At 41.8% G+C, this 27,751-nt stretch overlaps 2 protein-coding genes across 3 annotated transcripts in view; both read right to left on the reverse strand.

Moving 5' to 3' along the window:
- The window catches only part of ITGA2 (integrin subunit alpha 2), a 133,264-nt gene extending 108,444 nt beyond the window's left edge, over positions 1–24,820 (reverse strand). The window contains exons 1-2 of the mRNA XM_075932477.1: positions 24,784–24,820; positions 22,298–22,391 (exon numbers count right to left, since the gene is read on the reverse strand). Of these exons, the coding sequence (XP_075788592.1) occupies positions 22,298–22,328 (31 nt within the window). The 5' untranslated portion in view covers positions 22,329–22,391; positions 24,784–24,820. The remainder of the gene's footprint in view (positions 1–22,297; positions 22,392–24,783) is intronic.
- The window catches only part of ITGA1 (integrin subunit alpha 1), a 130,650-nt gene continuing 119,962 nt past the window's right edge, over positions 17,064–27,751 (reverse strand). The window contains exons 28-31 of one of the 2 annotated variants that reach the window (XM_006139526.4): positions 26,721–26,813; positions 24,784–24,900; positions 22,298–22,391; positions 17,064–19,484 (exon numbers count right to left, since the gene is read on the reverse strand). In XM_006139526.4, the coding sequence (XP_006139588.2) occupies positions 22,347–22,391; positions 24,784–24,900; positions 26,721–26,813 (255 nt within the window). In that variant the 3' untranslated portion in view covers positions 17,064–19,484; positions 22,298–22,346. Of the gene's footprint in view, positions 22,392–24,783; positions 24,901–26,720; positions 26,814–27,751 lie in introns of both variants that reach the window. The other variant, XM_075932480.1, reaches the window with a different exon arrangement.

A 27,751-nucleotide genomic window follows, 5' to 3' on the forward strand; every position in this document is an offset into this window, starting at 1 on the left:
TTGCCTGCAGTGTCCTAGTTAATGGGCCATATTTGTGTCTTTAACAGAAGTCTACCCCATTGAGAATGTAAAGGTCTGAATTGGAAACTGATCTGAAATTGAACAGGAAAAACCCGTGTAAGAGGCTGGAGATCTGTGCTGTTTTTAGCCAATTAGCACTAATACCACTATCTGAATATATTCAAAGCAGGGACAAACATTCCCCCCTTCTCTTTCCCACAATTCTAACATGTACCGTATTTAAATTCACATTGCTCTCTTTTTCCATTCTGTTTGGAATCTACTACAAGGATTCTTTGATGAGTAAATTTAAAATTTACATTGGGATGATATAGTATTGGTAAAATTCTCCTGGAGTAATCTTGGAATAGAGTGCTTTCCCTCCTAATTTAGTTCACACCAATTTCAAAATGACATATGCCCTTGGCTGCAAACAAGCCCTTAGCTTCTGTTTTGATATGATTCTAACAAATATTCTCCCAGTTCCTAATTTGTATTTTAACTTCTGAATCAGCATTCCAAGTTAAAATGAACAGATCTGTTGAACAGATGGATTTGTTCAACAACTAATTATAAATACTGGGCAAGGAATCTTTAGAAACAGCAGGGAATTCAGGAAACTAAATGTCGGTAGTTGTCAGGGGATCTTGCTTTGTTTTAACATACTCCTGATCTGTAAATCTCACCAGCATTGCTTTCTAAGTACATTGGGGCTAGTCTACACTGCAGGCTTCTTGCGCAAAACAGTTTTGTGCTTGAGTTCTCGCACAAAGGTATTTGCTCAAGATAGCGTCCACACTGGCGGGACACTCATATGCAAAAACTTTCCCCCAGAACTACTTTGGAGAGGGCAAAAGGGCATCAGGACTTTCCAGGGGTGGGGGCTGGAGCTCCTTTGAGACACGTCCACAGTCGGTGCTGTCGTGATGCAGGTAAGTCCACGGGGGGTGCTGCACTCCCTGTCTGGGGGAAGGAAAGACTCCAGGCTGGAGGGAGTGGAGGAAGCCCCATCACTCAGGGCCTTGTGCCATCCCTCCCTCACATAGGCCTGGTAGAATGGGGGGTTGGGCTATGGGGCGAGGGTGCCCTGGTGTGTTTGGGGGCAGAGGGCATCACAGGGGGGCGGGCCTGGATAGCCGTTTCTCTCCTGCTATGTGCTTTGGGACCTCTTGAAGGGTCTGAAAGCTGTAGCAGTGCTGGTTGCAGCTGCCCTCTGCCTTATTGGACATCACAGCTTTGTGCCCTAGTGCCTTTTGTGCATTTTGCCTTCTCCTTGCTGTGCCATGGAGCCAGGGGAGGCCCTATGCTTGTTCTGGCCCCACACGGCCATTTTGGAGTGCCTGAAGCTGCTGCTCCATGCTGCCACGCTACTTCTGCAGGAGCTTGAGACTAAGATCACTTTGGACTCCCTCTCCACCGATGCGGTGGCATCTCTGTGGCATCCCCACCTGACTGTGGAGAGGTGATATTGGAGACTGGACACCAGTACCGACTGGTGGGACAGACTGGTCTTGGAGCAATAGGATGACCAGCAATGGCTCCGGAACTTCAGGATGCGAAAGCAGATGTTCCTGGAGCTGAGTGCCTGGCTCGCCCCTGCGCTCCTGAGATGTACCACCCAGCTGCAGCTCACCATCCCTGTGAACAAGAGGGTCGCCATCGCCCTATGAAAGCTGACCACCACGGACAGCTACTGCTTGGTGGGACACCAGTTTGGGATGGGGAGGTCCACAGTTGGTGCTGTCGTGATGCAGATAAGTCCACGGGGGGTGCTGCACTCCCTGTCTGGGGGAAGGAAAGACTCCAGGCTGGAGGGAGTGGAGGAAGCCCCATCACTCAGGGCCTTGTGCCATCCCTCCCTCACATAGGCCTGGTAGAATGGGGGTTGGGCTATGGGGCGAGGGTGCCCTGGTGTGTTTGGGGGCAGAGGGCATCACAGGGGGGCGGGCCCCTCCCAAGGGCTCATGCACCTCCCTATCTCATTCAGTGCATTCCTTGTGTTTTTGTGTGCCCTTCTACAGGTTGTCCATGCCATCAAGGACATCCTGCTCCAGAGGGTCATCCGCCTGCGGGACATGGATGCAAATGTGGCTGGCTTCGCTGCGCTGAGGTTCCCCAACTGCAGGGGAGCCATGGATGGGACCCACATCCCCATTCGTGCCCCGGAACATTGAGTGGCCCATTCATAAACCAAAAGGGGTACTTCTCTATGGTGCTCCAGGCCCTCATGGACCACCGTGGCTGCTTCACAGACATTTATGTGGCATGGTCTGGCAGGGCACATGATGCCCACATCCTCCATAACTCCAGCCTGTATCACAGGATGGAGGCGGCCACTTTCTTCCGCCAGCAGGAATTTACAGTTGGGGACATCCACATGCCTCTTTGCATTGGGGGGATGCAGCCTACCCCCTAATGCCCTGGTTGATGCGGCCCTACACCAGACGGATGGACCCCAGCCAGGAACGTTTCAATCAGCACCTGAACCGGGCCTGCAACCAGATTGAGTGTGCTTTTGGATGGCTGAAGGCACGCTTCCATCATCTGCTCACCCATCCCGAGATGGGTGAGCAGAACATTCCTGAGGTTGTGGCAATGTGTTGTGTGCTCCACAACATAGTGGAGTGGAAGGGGGAGGCCTTCTTCCTGGCGTGGATGGCAGCCAAGGACCAGGCATTTGAACAGCCCCACACAGCCGCCATCCGACAGACAAACCACGATGGGGTGTGCATCCAGGAGGCCCTGAAGGACATGTTCTCCCAGTCCCCACAGTAGGGTCACTTCTGTCTCCCATCAACCCTTCCCTCTACCTCCCAATAAACAAAACCAGTTTTTTGTTCAAACAAGAGAAAACTTTTATTTTTATTTACAATAGGGAAAAACGGTGGGTAGTGGGAGGGGCTGCTGAACTGGGAGGGGGACCTATTGCCAGTGCCTCTGAGGGTGTGGAGGCCTCAGCATTCTTCAGGCCAGGTTGGGGCAGGCAGCATGGGGATGTGGGCAGGACGGAGTGCAGCAGGTGGGGGCATGGCAGCGGCAGAAGGGGCAGCTGGAGGGGGCATGGGCATAGCAGGGAGGGCAGGAGGATGCGGCAAGGCCATGCTGTAGTGCATGGCATGACCGATGTGCGATGTCAGGGTGGTAATTGCGTCGCATATCCAGTTGCATCTCTGGAGGAACTGCCCCTGCGCCTACTGCTGCCACTCCAGGTCAGCCTCGATTTTTCTGATGACCACCACCTTGATCCTTTCAACAGCCTGGACATGCCACTGGAGGAGCAGGTCCCGCTGCCTGGCCTGCTGGACTAGTGCCTGGGTAGTTGGTGGAGCCGCCGCCACAGGACTGGAGGGTCCCTCACTCCTGGGTTGTCCTGCTGCAGAGAACATAGAAAATGATGTGGTCAGGCAGCCCTGCCCACACTGTCCCTGAGCCCTGTGCCCTCTGCCCTGAGCCCCAGGCAACACCACACAAATGTGGCTTGGGCCCAATCGGTCCCCTGTGTGTATGTTCACATAAAGGACTCTCTGGAGTCAAATGATCCTCCATGGACTGTAACCCTTGGGAGACATCACTGTGAATAAAGATCCCTTGTCTGTGTCCTGGCCACTTGGAATATTGTATGTCAACCTGTGGAACTCCTTGTCAGGTGAGGCTGCGAAGGCTAGGACTATAACAGAGCTCAAAAAAGAGATCAATAAATTCATGGAGGTGAGGTCCATAACAGACTATTAGGTAGGGTGTAAGGAATGGTGTCCCTGGCCTCTGTTTGTCAAAGGCTGGAGATGGATGTCAGGAAACAAATCACTTGATCATTGTCTTTGGTCCACCCACCTGGCACTGCTCCCTGTTGGCAGACAGGATACTGGCCTGGATGGGCCTTTGGTCTGACCCAGTATCACCATTCTTATGTTCAGGGCTCAACAAATACACTCGCTTGCTCGCCTGTGGCGAGTAGATTTTACCAGCTGGTGAGTGCAGGGGCAGACTGGCCCGGTGGGCCATTGTGATGGGCTGGCGGAAGCCCACACTACTGGCGGCGCGGTCCCGTCCAATCCGCCGGCCAGCAGAGGAGCAGAGCGCTGCTGGGAAAGGAGAAGTGCGGCGATTCTTCCCACCGGGCTGCCTGCATGCAGCTCAGGCGCGAGGAGGCGGGGCAGGACACCAGGACGCTGGCGTGACATGGCCCCACTGATTTTAAAGGGTCGCGGCAACTCGGCTCTGGCCGCTGGCTGTGGCGCACGGCACAGCCAGAGCCCACCCCGCTGGTTCCAGTCCTGCCCCTTGTTGTCTCTGTGCTGCACGCCGACTCTGTTCCCCTGCACTCCAGACCCCCTGCTCTCCCTCTTCCCTGCAACCCTTTGGCTCTGCGCCGCCCTTGCACCCCACACCCTGCTCCCCCGATCCCGTTCCCTGCACTGCCCCTAGATACCGATCCCTCTGTCCCTCCCATTCCCCACGTTCCATTACCCGTGCTTCCCCCACACCCTGCTCCCCCCAATCCCTGCATGCCTCTGGCTCCGTGACTCCCATTCCCTGCACTACCCTCTTATTCCCCCACTGTTCCCTGCACCCCTCTGGCTCTGTGCTGTCCCTGCACCCTACTCCCCCTGTGGGTCATGAGTGAGGGGTGCTTGACCATAGGGAGGGGCTGGACAGGGCAGGGAAAAAGCTGCTGTGACCCATCAGGGAGTGAAAGGGGGAATTCACTTGAAGCACCTTTGCCTTTATGGAAAAAAACGAATGAAAATGTTATTTGCTATTTTTAAGGCTAAAATGCCGGGACAAAAATGAAAACAAACAAAAAAAACCCATTGCAAAATGCAAACATGTAAAAGACAACAAAAGGGGGTGGAGGCAGCAAAAAAATGTTTTCCTTGGGGCAGCAAAAAACCTAGAGCTGGTCCTGGGGGAAGGGAAGGGGCTGGGCTGGGAAGAGGAAAAATATGGGGAAGGGGCTTGTGCTGAAGGGAGGAGAGGGGAAGGGAGGAGGTCAGGAGAAGAAGAAGAAAGGGGAAGGCACCAAGGAACAGGGTAGAGACGACACAAATTCCAGGGGGCCAAGTGCAGACAATGAGGAAAAGGGCAGGAGGGGAGGTATCAGTGGGACGGGGGAACAGGGTAATGCCGGGAGAGGAGAGGGTAAGGGCACTGGGGGCTAGAGGGGGGCGGGGAGGTGCTGGGAGAAGGCTTGAAAGAAGGGGTGGGCATGAGGAAGGTGAGGATGGAGCAAGGCATCTGTGAGGGCCCAGGGGCATGAGGGGAATGGGGGTAGAGGGTGGTGAGGGGTGGGTATCAGAGAAAAAGAGGGCAAAGGGGGCAAGAGCAGTGAGGGAAGGGGGAGGTATCAGGAGGGTGCAGGTGTCAAAGGATTCTGGGGGTGAAGCAGAATGGCAGACACCTGCAGGGGAGGGACCAGCACCAGAGGAGAGAGGCAGGGCAGGTGTGTAGAGGGAGATGTTAGGAGAGGGGATGAGGAGGGGTAGCTCACATGATCAGAGTGGGGCTACTGGAGAAGTGGGCACAGGGTGGAGAGAAGGGCTGATGTAGGGGGGCAGATCTCAGGAGGGTGGAGGGCAGTGAGAAGGGCAGGAGTCAGAACAGCAGAAGAGGGTGAGGAGTTGGAGAGCAGCAGGCACCAGGGGAGCTGATGGAGCAAGGGGAGGAGACATGGCAGCAGAGAGAAAAGGTAGAGATTTATAAGATATTTATTAATAATTTATTAGTAATTACTGTTCTTATTCTTATTAGGAATTTATTCCATTAAAAACCCCTTTTTGTGGGGAAGGGTGGCAAGTCCCCTTTTTGTCTGGTGAGTAGGGTTTTCCATAATTTGTCGACCCCTGCTTATGTTCTTATGTGTTTCTGCATTGCACTGTGCACACTCCCTCCCCAAGGTAGAGCACATGGCTTAGACTCTTGTCACTATCTGTGAGCAACACACCATTGATGGTGTAGTCATGTTTGTGTACACATCCCCACATTATATGGGAGCAAGTGTGGCAGACAAGGTCTGGGTTCTCTGACCCCTATCAATTGATGTCCTCAGAGACAGAGACAGGACTCCTGGGGAGTGTACTGTCCTTGCAGCAAAACTCAAGTGGCCATAGATCCAGACCAGTTGCTTCCCTGCTCCCCCTCCCGCTAGCCCTCAGACAAGTAGCCCAGGGAAGTGTGCGGCCACAGTGAGAGGCTTCCCTCGGGGGCAGCCTAGGGGCCAGAAGAAGCCAAGGTGCTCTGTGGGGGCCATGGTCACAGGGCTGGCTCACTGCGGTTTTCCCAGGAGCAGTTGCTGTGTCACACGGCCAGGCATGGCTGCGTGCTGTCTGTGTGCTGCACCCTTTGGAAGGTGTGGGGTCTGGCCTGAGCTCTTGGGGCCTTGGCTGCTTCCAGTCGGCATCTCCCTTGCCACCTGCTCCCCGGCCAGGACGTGTGTGAGCAGCAGGGTCCCAGGTGTGCCCTAGAGCTGCCTGCCGCATCCACATGCCACACAGTCAGGCTGCATGTACTGTGTACTGCTTCACAGTGTGCAGCTCAAACTGCTTGAGTGACACTCCCTCCCCCTTCCCTCAGGCACATGCCTCCCCCTGCCCTTGTGAGTGAGAAGCACAACACTCACTGGAGGATCCTTCACCGGCCTCGGATGAAGCCCAGGAAACATCCTGGCTGCTGGGCTCTGGCTCCAGGGAGAGGGTGATGGTGCTGCTGCGGTCGTCACCCTCATCCTCAGACCCAGATCCGGTGGGCAGGCCACCCTCCTCCTCTGGGTCAGCTGGCCCGGTCACTGGGAGGTGTAGGCCGGTGTCCACTCACACTGAGGGTCCTGAGACTTCTTTCTCCCTCAGGATGGCGTCGAGGTGGTCATAGTGGGGGAAGGTGTTGGCTTCTGCCCCCTCGCCCTCAGTGGCCCGGACATAACCCAGGCGCAGCTCCTTCACCTTGGCCTGAACATGTTCAAGGGTCCGGGCCAGATGTCCCTGGTTGGAGAGCGCCTGGGCCATGCAGCTGAAAATGTCCGCGTTGTGGCAACGGTCATGGGGGTCGCGGAGGGCTTCCTCTTTGGCTCACAGGTCCAAAAGGGCCTCAACCTCAGGTTGGGACCAGCAAGGGGCACGTCACTTCATGCCCCTCCGGGCTTGCTGGGAGCCTTGGGATGGCTGCTGGGAGGGGAGTGCAGGCTCTTGGGGTGCCTCTGGAGCAGACATCCTGGGGCTTGTGGGTGCAGCAAGGCAGAGCTGTGTGGTAGAGCTGCTGGCTGTAATGCTGCTGCTGTGCGGAGTCTGCAGGCTGCGTGTGACTTTAAGGGGGGGGGGCGGCAACCAGAAAGTTAGGAGCTGTGAGTGCGGGTGTAGAGCATTCAAGTGGCCACTTGGGTTTTTTCATGGGAGACCAGTTCTTACGCAAAAACTTTGGCTGCCTGTCCTCACTGGCCTCTTGCGCAAGAACTCTTGTGCAAGAAGGCTTCTTCCTGATACTGAGCATCAGAGCTCTCGCGCAAGAAGCCCTGTTTTCCGATGTTATACTGTAAATTTACTTGCGCAAGAACGTGCGTGCAGTGTTGACACCCAGCAAGTTTTTGCACAAGAATGGCCATTCTTGCGCAAGAAGCCTGCAATGTAGACACAGCCTAAATGTTTCCCATAACTGAGAAAAGGGAAGAGGAAGTTGCTATATAAGTCACTTATGATATATTATGAATATTGTTCTATTGCCTGGTACACAGCCACTTACTAACCCTGACACATATATACATGAAACCACATATGGAGTTACTCCTTTTTCCCCCAGAAAACATACAGGTACTTATTAATCCCTAAAGGTCTCTCCTGAATACTCAGTGACTTACTAGGATTGACACACCAGTCTCTGAATACCATCATCCAGCATCTCCTTCACTGAGACATAATCCGACATGCAAACACACACACACTCAGGATGTACAGACATTGGAAGTTTTCAGCTGCAATACTGAGTACAATGCATGGTCAAGTTAGAAGATCTGAAGCATTATACTGCTCACACCTGGTCTTCTACAATGTACTTATACACATAAAAGTGTACCTAAGATTAGAGGGAGAAATGCCCCAATATTTTGCATAAATATTGCCTAAAGCAAAGGGAGACATGGCAGCAGACTAGTAAAAGAAAAACGAAATCACTATATTTAAATCTAGAAACCCACAGAAGAACATAGTTCCCCTACGTATGAAGCTTAAGGTAAGGGGAAAATTAGCCATGTTCATACATGTGATCAGACAAAGGAAAAACATAATGAAAGCCCAGAGAGAACAAGGATGCCTCACCTAGTTTCCCCATATGCTAGACTTAAATTACATCACTCTCATTATAAATGTGGCCTAAGGATATGAAATTCTTTCTCACACATATCATGCTGAAAAAGTTTCTCATGCATAGACAAAGGTAAAGGGAGTTTTACTACACACACAAATAAGTGACCTTAAATGGGAATGCTTCAGTTTTAAACAGATTTTGATACTACTATATTGTTATTTCCATTTCCTATTCCCTTTAGTCGTATTATATGGACATTGGGCCACATTCACCTCATTATTTCACCCAAGTGAAAGGACTGTAGAGATCAATTTGTTCTGTGGTGGGTATGGTTCCTGCTCTGATAGCTGCTTTTGAGGAAAAAAAGTACTAGAAGTTAAACTAGTATCACTATTTATTATTAGTACTCAGCAGCCCTAGTAATGGAACAGAACCCCATTGTGCTAGGTGCTGAACAAAAGAAAATGACAATCCTTGTCCGAAAGGACTTATAATTTAAGTATAATTTGATAGATGCATATTGGCAGAGCAGGGAGTATAGGTAAACAATGTGACAATATTGATTATCACCATTGAGGAGACTATAACAAAAGATATGTGTAACTCAGCACCATGAAGGCAAAAACTTGCTAATTATAGATTAACTCCTACTGGGCTGATACTAATATATTTTAGATCATCAGAGTGGAAAATAGCAATTTTAATTAATGTCAACTTACAAGACATCAGACATGGGTTGTGCAATAATAGATTTTATATAAATTATACAGATGCTTATATAAATGTAGAGACTCTATATTTCAAAAGTGTTTCATTTTCATAAGCTTTAAAGTAACTTTTCTCTATCAAGATGAAAATTTGAGAATATAAGATGTTTGACTTACAGCTCATTTCCGAAAAAGAGAGGTTACCGTAATTGTCTTTTGTTTCTCAGAATAAGAAAATGAAGTTGATGGCACTGTTTGTAAGTTTGAATTTACTGTTAATTTTGCTGATGAATAAAAGTTGAGTGACTAGTTTTGTTGCTAGGGTTTTATCAATGAAATAGTTTTATAGCTGTTTATATTGAACTTTTCATAATCTGGTGACATAATACCATTTTAAAACCTTTTGTCCAGATATGATCATGTCAGGTTCCTCACAAATAGTGTCATGTGTCTGGATTTTTTATTATTTTTGAGGAGGGTGGCAAAGGAGAATGGCATGTGCAGGTGCTTTGGATGAGTATTTTTAAATTGATGTTTTAAGTGGAACATTTTCAATTCATGCTAACTAAGGATGACCTCACTCGAACCTGATTGAATCAAGTTGTATGGCTCCAAATCAGGTGTTTCACCTAATTTGTCAAAAAATCTTGGAGGTTCTGCAAGGTAGAATTAATGAAGTTTGCAAATGATAACACTGGTAAGGCTGAGAAGTCTTGGCTTTTAGGTTAATGAGCCTCCTGAAGGAAGACAGATGTTCAGGAATTTCCACAACTGAAAATTTGGAGAGGAAATCAAGATAGCAATAAGCAGGTCAGTGTAGCCTTTTCTTTTTGGGTCCTTCTCTGGATCTAAAGCAGGCCTGATAGCCAGAAGCACTTGTCAGCTGAACATAACTGTCTGGCTCCTTCAACATCTCCTCTATGAGAATTCACGAGACTTTATGAGTTGAAGAGTTTGATTCTCCCTCCTTAGGTATCTTATTTTTCCTTTTTTCTATTCTTTTGGGAAACATCTGTGATTAACTGGGAATATGGCTGTACAATTTGCATATTCTGTGGGAGGGGTTATGAATACTGCAGTTGTGTGTCACACTGCAAACTCTATTTTGAAGTGCAGTCTTTTGCCTTCTCCATGAGCTGTTTGTCACCATGTTGGGTTGGAATACTGAAGGCCGGTGGCTGAAAAGTGGACGAAAGTAGACTAAGTACGAAGTCATTAAGTAGTGTGCTTATCACCTGCTGTATGTCCCTAAGGGTATGTGTACACTACCACCCTAGTTCGAACTAGGGTGGTTAATGTAGTCATATGAACTTGCAAATGAAGCCTGGGATTTGAATTTCCCGGGCTTCATTTGCATGTTGCCGGGTGCCGCCATTTTTAAATGTCCGCTAGTGCGGACTCCGTGCCCGCGGCTACACGCGGCACGAACTAGATAGTTCGGACTAGGCTTCCTATTCCGAACTATCTGTACGCCTCGTGGAACGTGGAACAAGGCATACAGATAGTTCAGAATAGGAAGCCTAGTCCGAACTATCTAGTTCATGCCGCGTGTAGCTGCGGGCACGGAGTCCGCACTAGCAGACATTTAAAAATGGCGGCGCCAGGCAACATGAAAATGAAGCCTGGGAAATTCAAATCCCGGGCTTCATTTGCAAGTTTGTATGACTACATTAACCACCCTAGTTCGAACTAGGGTGGTAGTGTACACATACCCTAACAGAGTTAAAGAGGGTAAACTTCACTTTGTGGTGGAGTTCTGGAAAAGTGGCTTGTCTTAAGGGTCAGCTGTGGTCCTAGGTCATGTGCCAGAGAGGCCAACATAAAAACAGTGCCAGACCCCGGAGGCTGCAGAACCTAAATACACTCAGAGCATCAGATGCTTGGATTCCCCTCAGAGCAGTTCTAGAGGATGGACAGCAGGGGGTATTAATTAGAATCTGTGACATCTCAATCTTTTTATATTTTTTGTTTTAGAAGCAACAACATATGATCTGTCGGCACTATTTAGTCAAAATCTATCAAGACATATTTTGAATATACTGAGAGATTAACAATATACTCACACACATTGCATAATTAGTAGTTCTGTACTAATGAGGAAGCTGAGTTACTCAGATAAATCCATGCAGTGAATCATTCAGTGAACCATATTTTTATACTTTTGGCTTCTGCATTTGTATAATTATATGGAATGCTGAGGATATGAGAAAAAAGGCAGAACTAGAATAATGGATGATACTGTAGAAATATTTTGCTTATGAAGATTTGATACTTCAGAATACACAAAATGGAATTCGCAGTTTCTTTCCCATTTGTGAATTTTATTTGCTGTGATTTCACTGGACTGTTCACAAACTAGATTGTGTATTGGTTACCTTCACATTCAATCTGGCCAAGTTATTTTCTGTGACTGGAAAATTTTAGGGCCTACTCCAAACCATCGTTCTCAGTTGAAAAGGTCATTTTCTTATTTGAAGTCCTTTATCTCCAGCTCTCATATCAGATCTCCAACTGTATTGATACTCTGTTTCAAGCCACATGTCTTTCCATTCCTAACACTATGGCTACGTCTAGACTGGCCCCTTCTTCGGAAGAGGCATGCTAATTTCTAATTTTGGAATAGGGAAATCTGCGGGGGATTTAAATATCCTCCGTGGGATTTAAATAAACATGGCCGCCGCTTTTTTTCCGGCTTGGGGAAAAGCCGGAAAAGAGCGTCCAGACTGGCGCGATCCTCCGGAATAAAGCCCTACTTCAAAGTAGGAATAAGAGATCCTCCGGAATAGGGCTCCTCCGAAGAAGGGGCCAGTCTAGACGTAGCCTTTGAGAATCACTTCAGTTCACTTTGGGAACCAAATTTTCTCAAGGGAAATAAAAGCATAAATACATGATCTGATAGAGTAAATACATCATCCCAAATAATCTGACTTTCCTACAAAAGCTGTTAGGATTGAAAGGGAGAGGAAGCAACTTGACAAACAGAGAAAGATGGATAGATCAGGAATGGACTATTATGGAATATTATAAAGCTATTTGTCAGTATATACTTGACTCTGATAATGGAGGAAGATACACAACAGCTGGGAAAGAGGATATAGGACTGAAGAAACTAGAAGTGTTCTTTATGGAGAGAAATCATACAAACTATAGTCCAACATTTGTTTTATCTTATGGTTAAAGAAAACCATCAGATTGTTTTGAGCTGAATAGCATGAAGGTAGGAGAACTCTGAAAACATTTAAAGTGGGACCGTACACTGAAAAGTTATTATGAAAATGGCAGTGTGGGCCTCAATCCACTCTGAGCTGAAATTTCTGATTTCCTGGTACTCAATTATCATGTGGAGGTGATTTCCATGCTGTAGTCTCTGGACTACCAGTGATGCATGGCACACTTGTTGACTATATGAGGCAGTCTCTTCCTTATTTTCACATGCTAAATTACATTAAATAGCATGTAATAGTTTCATCTTATTCTTATTTCTTGTGGCGCTGCCACAAGGATGTTATTTGGCCTACAGCAAGAACATTCCTTAGATATGGTTCATGTAATCACAAAGGAGAGGAGAGGTTATCAGTTGGAGGGGGGAAAATTTCTCCATTAGCATGTGTCACACACAGTGAAAAAATTTAGATCAAAATGCAATATAATCCCAGTGAATTTCATGTAAGGACCCATCTACCTGTGAAACTATTCATGTGACCTCCCAATGTATTCTATGTAAATTCAAAATATTTACCAAAGCATTAAATTTGGTACAGTTGCAAAGAGATTCTTTTTCTTTATAACTAACAGTAACCAACATCTGCCAATCAATTCCTAGTTAAGAACCATAGTAAGCAAGATTTCTGTCAAATATTTTGTATTTATATTCTTCATCCATTTTTAGATAAGGTTTAAATGAGGTTTATTTTGAAACCTCATGGGCCATTTTCTGATGTGTGAAATCAAAGCCCATTCATGCTTTTTGATTTTGACAAATTGGGAAGAACTGGTTGAGAATTTGAAAATGTAAGGTAACCTTGGTAAAAGTGATTATGAAATGGTAGAGTTCATGATTCTAATGAATGATAGATGAGAGAATAGCAAAACAAAGTCAATGGATTTCAAGAAGGAAGATTTTAGCAAACTGAGGAAGGTGGAAAATAAGACCCTATAGGAGGCAAGTCTAAGAGGAAAAACAAAGACATTTGACAGTTTTTTCAGACATTATTAAGTGCACAAGAACAATTTCTCCTACTGCATAGAAAAGATAGAAAACATGACGAGAGACCACCTTGGCTTAACCAGTAGATCTTCAATGCTTTGAAAATTAAAGAGTGTCCTATAAAAAAGTGGAAACTAGGTCAAATCATGAATGATGAATATATACAAATAAAATAGGAACAAAATTAAAAAGGCCAAAAAACCCACAAAATGAGTTAAAACTAGGAATAGACATAAAGAAAAACAAGAAAGCATTCAACAAATACAATAAGAGGTCCAAGAGGGGAAGACCAAAGACAGATAGGTCAATTATTTGGGGGCAAAGGAGGACAATAAAAACGTGGAAATGGCAAAAACATGTAATGACTTTTTTGTTTTGATTTTCACCAGGAAGGTTGGCAGCAATTTGATGGTTAGCATAGTGAACTCCAGTAAAAATTAGGTAGGATCAGAGGCTAAAGTAGTGACAGAACATGTTAAAAATACATAGACAAATTAGATGTCTTCAAGTCACCAGGGCCTAATGAAATGAATCTTAGAATAATAAATGAACTAACTGATGAAATATCTGAACCACTAACTATTATCTTTGAAAAGTTTCAGAAGGCAGGAGAAATTCCAGAAGACTGGAAAAGGGCAAATACAGCACCAATCTATAAAAGTGAAATAAGAACAACCCGGGGAATAATGGATCAGTCAGCTTAATGTCTGTACTCAGAAAGATAATGGAGCAAATAATTATGCAATCAAATGACAAAGATCTAGAAGATAATAAGGTAATATTTAGCATGGATATGTTAAGGACAAACCAACCTGATAACTTTCTTTGACAGGGTAATAAGCCTTGTGCATAGAGGGAAAGTGGCAGACGTGGTATATCTTGACTTCAGTGAGGCTTTTGATATTGTCTTGCATGAACTTCTTATAAACGAACTATGGAAATATAACCTAGCTGGAGGTACTAAAACAGGGCTAGGCAATAATTTTTGATGCGGGGCGGCACTCCAAGATTTTGGTAAGTGGTAAAGAGCTGAACTTTTCTATGGAGTAGTTGTGGGGTCTGGGACAGAGGTCGAGTGCAGAAGGGAGCTTGGGGAAAGGAGCTGGGGTGCAGTATAGGATGTGGTGTCCGGGAGGGAGTTTGGGTGAAGGAGAGGGTTATGACTTCAGGCAGGAGAGCTATTATGATTGGGCTGGAGTGGGGGGCACGGCAGCATACCAAGTTCTCCCACTGGGCGCATGGTACAGAGCAGCACATGGAGCGATAAGCTGGCCATTCTGAGGCTGATGCTGCAGCAGACCGGAAGTCAGTTTGAGGGTCCTGGTGGAGCAGGCTGGATCCAAAGGTTTGGCAGGCCAGATATAAGCCTGTCAGCCGACGGTCAGGGCAGTGTGTGTGTGTGTGTGTTTCCGAGAAAAGGTTTAACGTCCGGTCTTTACTGCTAGGACCGGGGTCCTGTCGCAGAGGGTGGCCAGCAGGCCAACAGACACCCCGTTATATAGGAAGAGCTTATTACACCTTAGATTTTAGCTGCTAGAACACAGGGGTTCCTTCGCAGCGGGCAGCCTAGGAAAGGCTGAAAAGGTGCCCCAATGGATCTTGTCACCTGGGAGTGACACAGATCCAAACGCCCAAGCTCTCCCTATGTCTGTCCCTTTATGACCGGCTGAAGTTCTTTTAAATTGTGCTTGGTTCTATTACAGCAATTGAAGGAGTCAGGTTAAAGCTTAAACAGTTACAGGTTTATTAAAGAAGCTTATAAATCATATGGTTACAATGGCTATTGCTCTATTTCTTAAATGCTAGCAAATATATATATATAGGTCTTAACAATGATTACAGGAAAAAGGTAAAGATAGAAAATAGAAATAATGGTACCAAGTGACAGCTTAATCTTTAAAGAGCTCTAACACTATATATATACTTAAACAAAGGACCACATCCAGGTACAATTTTTACCCCTTTCTGTGCCTCTCGACTTCAGCGTGTCAGGCCAGGGCCGGTCTCTCAATTCCTAGGAAAGACGAATATGAGGTGGGCGTCCCCTTTGGAACCTCGGGAGATCAAACACCTAACCCGACCAGCAGATAGATGGTAGATTGACACTCAGAGAAAATGCGCTGCTGCACCCATCTTTATACCCCTGGGGGCCCGTATCCTCTTTCTTATCTAAGATGCCAAATTGTACTGGTCCGTTTTGTGGCGCCAGTTCTTACAACAAGTTTCAAGTTAATTTACACTTGCAAGAGAGATAACTAAATTGTGAATACTAGACATTTTTTACTGGGCGAGAGATTCCTCCCCCCGCGGATGTATGTGTGTTCGTATCAATATGGGTTTGAGTCAAGGGCACTCCTTGGCAGCCTCTTGGTCAGCAATTGGCGTATCTCTGTTTACAGCCATTCACGGTCACACAGCCTGGGCCTTCTGCTCTGTGTGCCCTGGATGCTCCAGGCAAGCAAAAATGGATGTTACAAGGGGGGTTCCTGTCTGGCTACAAAGCCCCAGGATGTATCTTTCCTGCCCTGGTTTATATCCAGTTTTGTGTCACTGACTTGAGAATATAGATTCTGGTTTTGGTTTATTCATATCGGCTGTGTCTAGACTGGCAAGTTTTTCCGGAAAATCAGCAGCTTTTCTGGAAAAACTTGCCAGCTGTCTACACTGGCCATTTGAATTTCCGGAAAAACACTGACGATCTAATGTAAAATCATCAGTGCTTTTCCAGAAAAACTATGCTGCTCTCATTCAGGCAAAAGTCTTTTTCCGAAAGACTTTTGCCCAAAAGGGCCAGTGTAGACAGCATAGTACTGTTTTCCGCAAAAAAAACCCCGATCGCGAAAATGGCGATTGGGGCTTTTTTGCAGAAAATCGTGTCTAGATTGGCCACGGACACTTTTTCGCAAAAAGTGCTTTTGTGGAAAAGCAGCCTGCCAATCTAGACACGCTTTTCCAAAAATGCTTTTAATGGTAAACTTTTCCGTTAAAAGCATTTTCGGAAATTCATGCCAGTGTAGACGTAGCCATGAAGTAGTGTCAGTATAGGGAGCCAGCAAATGGTGGGGGCATATTGCAAAAAATTTTGAAATTCTTCTCCAATCCCATTTCTTTTTAAAAATGTGATTTCAAAAGAAATTTTTCAGACAGCTCTAATTATCAGACAGATACATCATAAAAGTTTTGGTAAACATTTTCCCAAATGAGACAGGATGTTGTTGGTACAGAGTTGTGATTCATCGTTGAAGCTGGTTTCTGTCTGATAAGATCACTTAGTTAAAAAATTGTAGGAGTGCAGTTGATTTACATTTTACAAACACATTTGTGCTGTGAAATAAATGTAGCAACCTTTGCCTTCCAAGAAATGTGGAGGAAGTGATGAGTCATTTTAATTAGACAAGACAGCTCAGTATTCAAGAACAAACTGCAGGGAACAATTGAAGATTGGCTAGAGGGACAGATAACATAATGAGACAATATGCTTTTATTTTTAATTTCCACGGTGATGTGAAATCTTGTCAGTGTTAGGAGTTTAGACATTATGTATAGGTATGAATGGTCGCGTATGCTTGTTATTTTAAAAGTTTCCAAAATGATGTGTGCACACAAAATTTGTACCTGCAATTTCAATGGCTCTTTTGAAAATTTGTCTCTAGATGTTAGAAATATTATAGTTATTTTAGCTACAATAATTTCATACTTAATGATGGCCACCAGAAATGCCTTGCTGTTGTGGTTTTGTCCCAATGCATACTTCTACAATACTTTTTCTATTTATATGACAAACACCTTTCATATGATGGTTCTTTCATATCGCTTAGGAAACAATATTATATTAAACAAACCAAATAGTCAACCTGTCCGGGGAAATGTTTATTATTTATTGATAAAATGTATGAAAACATTGTACAGAAGAGAAGCAAATATCATGCAGAATGTAACAGGTTTTCTTATGATTCTCTCACAGTGTGCAAAATTCAAACAATTATTACTTTAAATGATATAATAAACAATGATGTTCACTCCTTTAGTATCTCTCACCTTACCCCCGCTGATGCCCATGTGTTGTCCATATGGTGCCTTCCAAGTTTTTTTTTTAAAGGCTACTGTAAGGTTTCAGTAGATATGTGGTGGCTGAGTGGTTAATGCACTGGCCTGAAGTTTGCAGGTTTGTGTCTTGCTTGCTCTGACACTGAAAGGCCACCTCTGTTTACCTACCTCAAAAATGGGTACCCGATTCCCAGTTAGGCAAGCCAAAGATGGTTAGACATGATACTAGCCACCTTACTTTCTGGTGTACTGCTGATCCTGTGTTTTAAACCATGTCAGCCGACTAGGCCATCTTTGGCTTTGACTGAGGTTCTAATTCCATTCTAAATATTGTTTGAAAAAGAGGGCTTTTACTTTCACCATATGTACATAACAGCGATAGCTATCTATCACATGTAGTATTCTCACACAGAAATTCTGCTAAAGCAATGAGGCATCTTAAAGACTAACATTTATTTGGACATAAGCTTTTGTGGGAGTGTAGATACAGATTATCACAGTTACCTCTCTGAGACAAAAAATCTGTGGGATAAGAGTCCCATCAATATTAATAATTCAAAAATCTCAACCAGTGCTGGAGGAATTTAATGTTATGTGACAGCAACAAATTTTCAGAGCTGATTAAATGAAACAGATCAGTTTTTTGCACACTGATGCTTAAGTTGCATCCATAAAATAACTGCAACATGAATGGCCTGTATGTGCAAACTATGCATTTGTAGGTTCAAAATGTCTATCTGCTTATTTGAGGGTGTGATTTAGAACTCAAAGTTTAAAATATTGCCCTTAATTACATACAAATATTCACACTTCAAATACTTATGTAGGCAGGGGTGAAAATTCAGCTGATGGAATGGTGGTATGACAATTTACACCTGTTGAAAAACAGCTTACAGAACACCAGAATATCTCACTTATCATAGGTGTCTATCCTAAAAGATGTTCTGTATTGCACTAATACCTTCAAAGGGAATCAGAGGATGAAAGATTCCCTGTGTACACACTTAGGACTCTTAGTCTGCTAAATGTTATGGGCTGGGTATATACACCAGCCACGATGTTAAACTGGCCTGCCCACCAACTGTTAATTATTAGAATCAAATTACAATGACCTGCTCCTTAACAAATATATGAAGCAGAATGTCATGACATGTTTCTAAAATGTGCACCATCGGTGTCAGTGGGGTTTTTTCCGGCATGTAAAATAAGATTAATGTTGTTTGTGTGATGGCATGTGCAAAGGTTCTATGGAGTAGAAATAATGTGTTACTAATGCAGGTTATGTGATAAGGATGTGTTCCCTGGCAGTACTTACTTTACATGTTTAAACAGTTTATTTTAAAAAAATTAAAAATGTAAGAGAGCAAGAATTAGCAGGAAGAATGCATCATAGAATAAGCAGAAAAGAAAGGCAATTATATAAAGTCTATTATGTCTGATACAAAGTATGACAAAAATATATGGAAATAAGCTTTACCCAGAAAGAATAATTTCATATTCTCTCTAGAGAAATATTGTATACAAAACCTAACATGGTTGCTGATGCATATTAGTCATTAACATTGCTCAGAAATTAAATATAACATTTAATTTAAAAAATACCACTTAACAGACCATCACAATTGGAAAGTGAAGTGCTTGAAAGTCAGGACATGCCACATGTTAAATTATCTGCCTTAGCACTGCACCAATATATTATATTATACACATACAAAAACAACAAGGAGTCCTGTGGCACCTTTAAGGCTTTCACATTTACTTGGGTATAAGCTTCCATGGGTAAAAAAAACCACTTCATCAGATGCATGGAGTGGAATTCACAGAGGTAGCTCAGGTGTTCTCTAGGTATTCACACCTCCCCATCAACTGCTGGGAGCAAATTCACTCTTACTAAATTGGCTTCCCTAACACTTGTCTACACTTGACAAGTAACTCCTCTTTTGATATGCTAGTGTATATATCTTCCTACCTCTGTGATTTCCACTCCATGCATCTGACAGTATTTTTTACCCATGAAAACTTATGCCTCCAAACACTGTTGTTTTACAGACTAATATAGCTACCCCTCTGAGATTTTTTTATACAGTAGTTAATCATGCGTGGGGAAGGAAGGACGGCCTTGTGGTTAAAGGATGAGACAGGTATTCAGGAGACTGGGGTTTCAAATCCTCCTCTGCCACCAATGTCCTACGTAACTGAAGAGAAGTCTCTTAATGTTGCTGTGTAGACATACCCTATTTCAAAATAACGAGTATTATTTCAGAATAACTTAGTCCACATCTACACAGCATGCAGTTATTTCGAAATAATGTCAAAGTACTGTCAAGCTGGAGAACTTCTTACTCTGATTCCTGTAACCCTCGTTGTATGAGGAATAAGGGAAATCAGAGGAAGAGTGCTCTATTTTGAAATAAGTGCTGTGTAGATGCTCCCGATTTTGAAATAAGCTATTTAGAAATAAACTACTCAAACTTTATAGCTCAATTTGCATAGCTTATTTTGATTTAAACCCTGCTGTGTAGATGCACCCTTAATCTCACTACAAAAATAGGGAAAATGCTATTATTCCTATCTCCCCGTGATGTTATCAGGATAAATACTTTAATATATCTGTCTGTGTGATTCACATATATGGCCCTCATCACCATACTAAGAACCTCAGACAACATCCTTTCTATGGGTATGTCTACACTTGCACCCTAGTTCGAACTAGGGATGCAAATGCAGGCATTTGACAGAGTCAATGAAACAGGGATTTAAATATCCTGCACTTCACTAGCATAATTTCACCGGCGCGCACTTCATGATTCGAATCAACTGTGATTCGAACTAGCGCACTGGCGAAATCATGCTAATGAAGCACGGGATATTTAAATCCCCACTTCATTGACTATTTCCAATGCCTGCATTTGCATCCCTAGTTCAAACTAGGGAGCAAGTGTAGACATACCCTATGTGTCCATGTCTTTCTATCAAACCTTTACTTCCATAGTGTGCAAACTAGACTTCAGACATGAATAAAGCAGCTGTTTAACATTTATTTTCATCTTTACTGTGCCATGAGTGGACCTTTGCATCATTCAACTGCAGACCATTTTGTTACTCAATACAGTGGGGAGGAGGGTAGTTTACATGCCACTTTTCAAATCCTAGTTTTGTTTCCATTCTGTTTCTTATCCTGTGAGCATCACCATGACAACAAACACCCATGCTTTTGAGGGCCCACTTCTGCTCTCAGTTATACCTACATACCTTTGAAGTAAGTCCATTGACACTGGTGTGTTTACTCTGAATTTAACAAACTCCATGGGACAGCAGCAAAAGCCCAATTATTTATAAAGAATAAGTCTGCCATACTTTCTAATAAAATACTAGACATGGGCAATTCCAGTCCAATCATGATTGTGCAATCAATCTTTTTTGAATATGAAAGAAAGTTTATAAACACTTTCAAACCAAGTCATACTTGCTATATTCATGACTCTCAACTCCATCCCAAGAACTACAATATAAGCCAAAAAGTAGATAAGGTACTCCATGACTTTCCCTTAATATCATCTTTCAAATAATGAAGCACCCTCTAGCAAATTTTCAGAGACCTATTTGCCAACATATATAATTCCATCAAAGGTCACTTTTATAGAAAATATACACTCTTATTAAAAAGAAACCAAACATCTGATAAGAATATTATCGAAGAAGAGAGCAAATATACCTGATAGGTTATGTTATTTGGGAAAAAACACAGTATTTTTTGCATTTTGGCAAAATTTGTACCAAGGAGATGAATTAACTCCATTGTCTAAATGCTGGTCTATTTTTGGAAGATGAAAGCATGTCCACATATGTTCATCGTGTAGAAGGATGGTGACCCATGAGAAAGAATAAGGCAGCATTATATCAAAGATTATGAGTGTTCTACGTGGGTTTAGAGAAATATTATTTTAGTATCTATGTTTCAGTGTATTATAAAACATTTTAAATCTCTGATACAAAATAAACATAATTTATAAAGTGATAGATAGCATACAAATTTGCATCAGTACTTAAGTTTGAGTAATGAGTGAGGTGTGGTTTGTAATACAAAAAGCTTGTCAATGTTTTTATAACTGTTCCTTTGATAATTATCTGTTTCGGAACTTTCAACCTATTGAATTAAATAGCTACACAGTAATTTTCATGGATATTTCAAGAAGCTACTGTATTACACAGTAAGGAGCAAATGTCAGAGTGCCTCTAAACCCTTCCCCACCCCAAACATCTACAATATTTCTGGGCACTTCCGTTTGTGAGTCCAAATATGAATCTGCTTATTTGCAAACAATATACAATCAGCTATGCTTGTAATTATTGTGAGCATAATTTTAAAGACCTGCTAAAAATCAGATTCTGGTTCAGACATTTATATGAGTTAAGGGATCAATCCTGAATAGTTTTGTTAATAATAGAAATATATTTAATAGAATGTCCTCTGTATATCTGGAAAAGTACATTAAGAAGGAAAAAAAACCCTTTGGAATTGCAAGTGTCATGCAGGCTTTGCAGTTGTCCTTTGTCTCTGGACTATATCTTTATCAAATATACCTCACTATGTGATGTTTGTTCAAGGTTTGAAAGTCTGATATAGTCAATTGTCAATTATGAAAAATGATTTTTGAACATTTTTCTTTTTTCAAAAAGGAAAATGAGGTGAAGATATTGTGATTAGTATTTACAAGTTAATTTCTTCGTAATTTGGGCCAAAGAATTATTTCATTTGTTAAAAGAAAGAATACACAATTTTCCCTACAGAAAACAACTCAGAATCTTAAAATTGAGTTACTCTCCAAAAATGAGTAACAGCTTAAGATATTTTTAACATATTATAAAATACTATATGGTTGTTGTTTTCCCTTATAAACATTCACCTAAATACTTGATTTGTTTGTTGTTGTTCTTTTTTTTTTAAACTACACCTTGATTAGTCCATGATGGAGTTCAGAAAATGCTGTGACCATCAAATTTATAACTATATTTATAGATTTACAGTCAGATATTTGAGACAGACCTGAGGACAGATCATTGTTTAATTGCAACATATTTTCCTTTGGAAGTATTCATGTCTCCATTTTGTTCTTTAGTGGCCTTTTGAAAAATCCAGCCTGTATAGGAGAGGAAAAAAGAATGCAATTCAAAACCAAAGGTTTAGAAACATACATGACATTTTAACAAACCTTAAATATTTTTATTTACTATTTTAATGCTTGCAGATGATACAAATTCACTTATCACTGAAGTATAAATGTTGCTTTAATGGATTGAAACAATAATGGCATATCTCATGCTAACAGACAAACCAAGAGCAAAGTTAATGCACAATGATTGCTAAATCATTGTTATGCTGACAGAAAGTATCAAAGATTTGTCAGGTCTTCAAACAAGTTAATAATACTTGGAAGTCTGTTGAGTAAACATTAGTTTACCATTTAAATTCCAGATTTTCCAGTAGCAATTCATACTAATTACTAACATGCTAATTGGGCATACTGAGATTTGGCTTAGAGAAGATTGCCCACTTGTGGCAAAATATTTAAGCACAGCAGTAAAGCGGAATGTCTTTAAATTATAACTTGAAATTTGAATTGCTGAGGAATATCAAGTCTGAAGTCAATAACAATATTTTTATAAACGGTACACTCTCCGTTTCATTTTTCAGCTAATAACAAATATAATGTTATTTTCAGTGTTGATGAGAGTAACAGACAACTTATATTTATTCCACCCAGAATCATCATAACAGACCAGTTTTTGTCAACCTGCAACATGGCACAGACAAAACCTTTTGTGCATGAAAAATCTAATAATTTCGTGTGTCAAATGTTCTGTGAACTGTAAAATGTGTAATTCTGAAGATGCAAAGGTACTGACTACTTTTGAAATTTGGCTTCAACATATCCAGTCACAAAGAAAATATTTACTAGTTTTCTATTAATTCTGCTGATTTTGTAAATATGTAAGCACTAGAGATGTTTTCATAGTTACTTAATTTTAACTCTGCAATGATTAAGAAACAATTAATAGGTACTAGTGACATTTAATGCCTACATTTGAAATTTAGTAGTGTTTTCGGTTGCTAAGCTCAATACCTTAAAATGGACTAGATTTCAGACAGTGAATGCAAAGCTCATTCTGATAATCAGGCCTCAAGTCAAGCACCCAAAAAAACCCCATTCACTTTTGACTTTATAGCCTAACTCATGATTTATACATATATGATATAAAAATAAGGGCTTGAGATCTACAGAAGAAACATGAGCAAAATGTTGTGCCTACCATGAGTGTACACGCAAATCAAAGAATGTACGTGTAAATACTTAAGAATATAATCAGTTTAATTACATGTTCAAATGGCTCTACATGTTCAGTGTATCTTCATGCACCCATGTGTTAAATTGCATGTAGACTGTTGCATATGGCTCTCACAATGCCAATTTTTTTAAAAAATGTAGCCTAAGATATACTGTTTTATATTTAAGAGAAAAATGTTATGACCCAGTAACAATACCAAATTTTACTAAGCTACTACTCAAAGGTGTAAAACAGACTGGTAATAGCAAGGTTGCTAATGAATTTTATGGAGTTTGATTCTTCTCCCTTTTTTATGGCATAGAAATTTTGCTTGGAATAGTTAGTAACTCTAATCATAATTTACTCTTTATGATTACAACAGTGGTCTATTGCAAGGGATATTGAAACGGCTTTGGATCATTAAAGGACTTGCAAGGTTTTAAATGCTCATTGTAAGATGCTGAGGAACCTAAACTCCTTCAGAGTGGACTGAGAGAAGAGAGCACTCAGATGCAAGAAGTGCTCATAATTTTGCAGGATCATACCATACATTCTTGGATGTAATGTGTGATAATTATGAGTAGGTATTTTTGGCCGACTCTGAGGTACTTTGGCTTTCCTGATTTTTAAGAACTGTTGAGACTGTATTTCAATGTAAGCCACTCAAAATTAGAGGAATGCAGGAGAAACCAGGAACAGTCAGCTAAATTACTTACCATTCTGTATTGTATGCCTTATCTACTTCACTGTGGTGACTCAACATTAGTGTTCCACAGAGTGGCTCTGAGGTATTTCAGTGAAGCTTACATTATTTTGATTCTCTGAAGCATGACCAGACTGACTGGCCTAGAAATGATTTTACAAGCTGGAAGAATCTCTTGCTAGTAGGATAAAAAAGGCAAAGCAGCATTTTTTCTAAGCATAACTTAGAAAAACCCACTTTTTTTTCTTGAAAGAATTTTAACAATCTAATTTTAATGAAACCTCTGTGCTAGAAAACTGGAGCATGTTGACTGTAGACAAATGATTAGAGTGGTCTATTTTACTTAGGGAAAATGAAATTTCATTAAGGATTTATTATGATATTTTACTAATTAAGGGATTTATTATGTTTGTCAAATTCTAGTGATAAGAACCCAGATCTGAGCCCTTAAACACACAAGTACATCAAAATTTAAATACAAAACAAACAAATGTAAAGCTTACCTTCCACAATGCAAATATAAGAAGTGCAAGAATCAAAAGTCCAGCAAAGGCACTTAGTAAAATGACCCATAAAGGGATGCTTCCAGGGCGAAGTTCTTTTGAAATTTTAATCATGATCTGAAAATTATTTCAAAGCAAATAGTAAAAAAAATAATTTTCTCTAAGTAACAAAATAGCATACCTTGTATCACTTACTGTAGTATGACAAGAGTACCTGATAGTTTCATTTTGTGGGTAGGAAATTACTGTACAGGATGATAGTAAAACTATAACCCTACCATGAACATAGATATCTATCTCAGATAACTGATGGTCACATAAGCACCACCCTAAACTGGAAACCTACTTACAGCTATTCTTACCTACCTGGCTCTAGCTTCCATCCCCACATCACATGATCCACTGTCTATAACCAAACCTTAAGATACAATCGGATTTGCTCCAAACCCCAAAGACAGAGACGAGCACATGCAAGATCTTTATCAGGCATTTTTAAAACTAAAATACCCACGGGGGAAAATGAAGAAACAGATTGACAGAGCCAGATGAGGACCCAGAAATCATCTACTACAGGACATGCTCAACAAGGAAAATAGCAGAACACCAAAAGTAATCACCTACATCCCCCCAGTTTAAACCCTTCCAGCATCTCATTGACAATCCACAACCTATCCTGGAAAATGATCCCTCACTCTCACATGCCTTGGGAGACAGGCTATTCCTCGCTCACAGACAACCCACCAATCTGAAAGAACAACTCACCAGCAGCCACATACCACACACCACACCACAGAAACACTCACCCAGGAACCAATCCTTGCAACAAACCCCAATGCCAACTCTGTCCACACATCTATACAAACACCACCATCAGAGGACCTAACCACATAAGCCATAACATCAGCGACTCATCCCCTAGCACATCTACTATTGTGATATATGCGATCAAGTACCAGCAATGTCCCTCTAGCACATGGGTTCCCAAACTGGGGGGCGTGCCCCCCTGGGGGGGGGCATGAAGAAATTCCAGGGAGGGCGTAAGGCGACCCAGCCACACACTATACTATATTTGTAAATAGTAAAATAAAGTAAAGAACTCATGGCTCATCATTTGTATGTAATCAGTTTGTAGTTCCCAAAATACTCTATACAAAAATTAATTCATTCTGAAGGTTGCTCAGAAATTCTTGGGGGCATTGCACTGTAACATATAGTAAGATTTTTTTACACAGGATTATCAGTGTATTTAATACAATATTATATAAACCAGAAATTAATATAACAACTTCATTTTGTATAGTTATACAAAGTATAAGATGCTTTAAACAATTCAATAAACGTTACATACTCAATAAGATAGTGGAGATGATTATACTAGCTCCCATTATCAGGCAATGAAAAAAAGCCTCTTATGCACTTTAATAGAAGTTGGTCAAGCCTTAAGAACTATTTGAAATTAAGACTGGATAGTCAAGGTGGATGAAGCTTTAAAAGATGAAGTCTTATTTTCACATAAATAACTATAGTTATGAAAAGGAGGAAATAGAATTACAGGAAAATATTACATAAGCAGAATTGTTTTTAATGGATGTTTGTTTTAAACTACCTATACAGCTGCATTTTAAATTATTGTTTTTAAAAGAGTCATTTTAAGTGTGTCTCATATCCACTTGGATAGCGGAAGCATTAATTTATAGCAATGGTTAGCTCTAGATTAGGTGGATAATTTTCCACTTCATAGATACATTGATAAATAGCATGCTTTTTCTACCATTCAGTATTATTTTAAGCTAGTTCTGACATTTTTTACTCTGAATAAATAGAAAATTATAGACCTTTCCCTCAGAGGAGTGTGGTTCATTGTGGCAGATAAAATACTGAAAATGTCATTAACTGGGTAAATCCTACCATGGGTGTCAGACTATAGTCGCACGTACCTCACGTTTTTGATTGTCTCTTCTCAAAATCAGCGATGAGTTTTCACTTTGAAGTAGTGCTCTCACAATGAGATTTAAACTATGATTACTTCCCTGGAAGAAAACAGAGCTTACTGTTTATATTTAATTTTTTAAGACTGAAATTCCAGAACTGAATCCCAGCATAGAACTAGGTTCAGTTTGTGGGGTGATGGGAGAGCAAAAGGAAATGATACATACAAAAAATCTCAGAGGGGGATAGTGGACTGCTACTTGGATTAAGTCAAATCTTATTGAACAATTTTATTAATAAATCTAGATGAGTGGATAAATGGTGTTCTGCACCTGATGTTAAATTGGGGAAAGTTTCAAACTACAGTGGAGACAGAGAAGTAATACACATGGACTTATGGCCTAATCCTGCAACATGTGAGGCACTGTCAGTACTTGTAGAATTGAAGTATAGTTATCATTATGGGAAAGAAATACAAAATATGAATTTAAGACTGGACGTATTTAAACCCCTGATCTTGTAAAAATTGCATACCTGAATGTCCTAAGCATGTAAGTGTAATTTATAAGCATCAAATTAAATACATACATAAGTGTTTGCAAGAATGGAGCCTAATATATCTCCAAAAATAAGGCAAGCTTAGATATTTAAAGGAAAATGGAGTCTTGAAAAAGTAAATTGCTGAAATATGAATTTGTAATGTGAAATATTAGCTATCCTCCAAATGCTACTTTGGGTTATGTACACAAATGCATCACATCACACATAGGTAATAGTTGTTTTCTGTACAGCTCTGATGAAAATGCATTTTAATTCTGATGTTCGGAATACCTCAATAAGGGTGTATCTGCACAGCAGGGCTTAACTTGAAATAAGCTACGCAAATTGAGTTACGCCAATTGAGTAGCTTATTTCAAAATTGGGAGTATCTACATAGCACTTATTTCTAAATAGAGCACTCTTCCTCTAGCTTCCCTTACTCTTCATACAATGAGAGTTACAGGAGTCAGAGTAAGAAGCCCTCCAGCTTGAGAGTATT

This window comes from Pelodiscus sinensis, chromosome 6 (assembly GCF_049634645.1).
Source record: "Pelodiscus sinensis isolate JC-2024 chromosome 6, ASM4963464v1, whole genome shotgun sequence".
Taxonomy (NCBI): Eukaryota; Metazoa; Chordata; order Testudines; family Trionychidae; genus Pelodiscus; species Pelodiscus sinensis.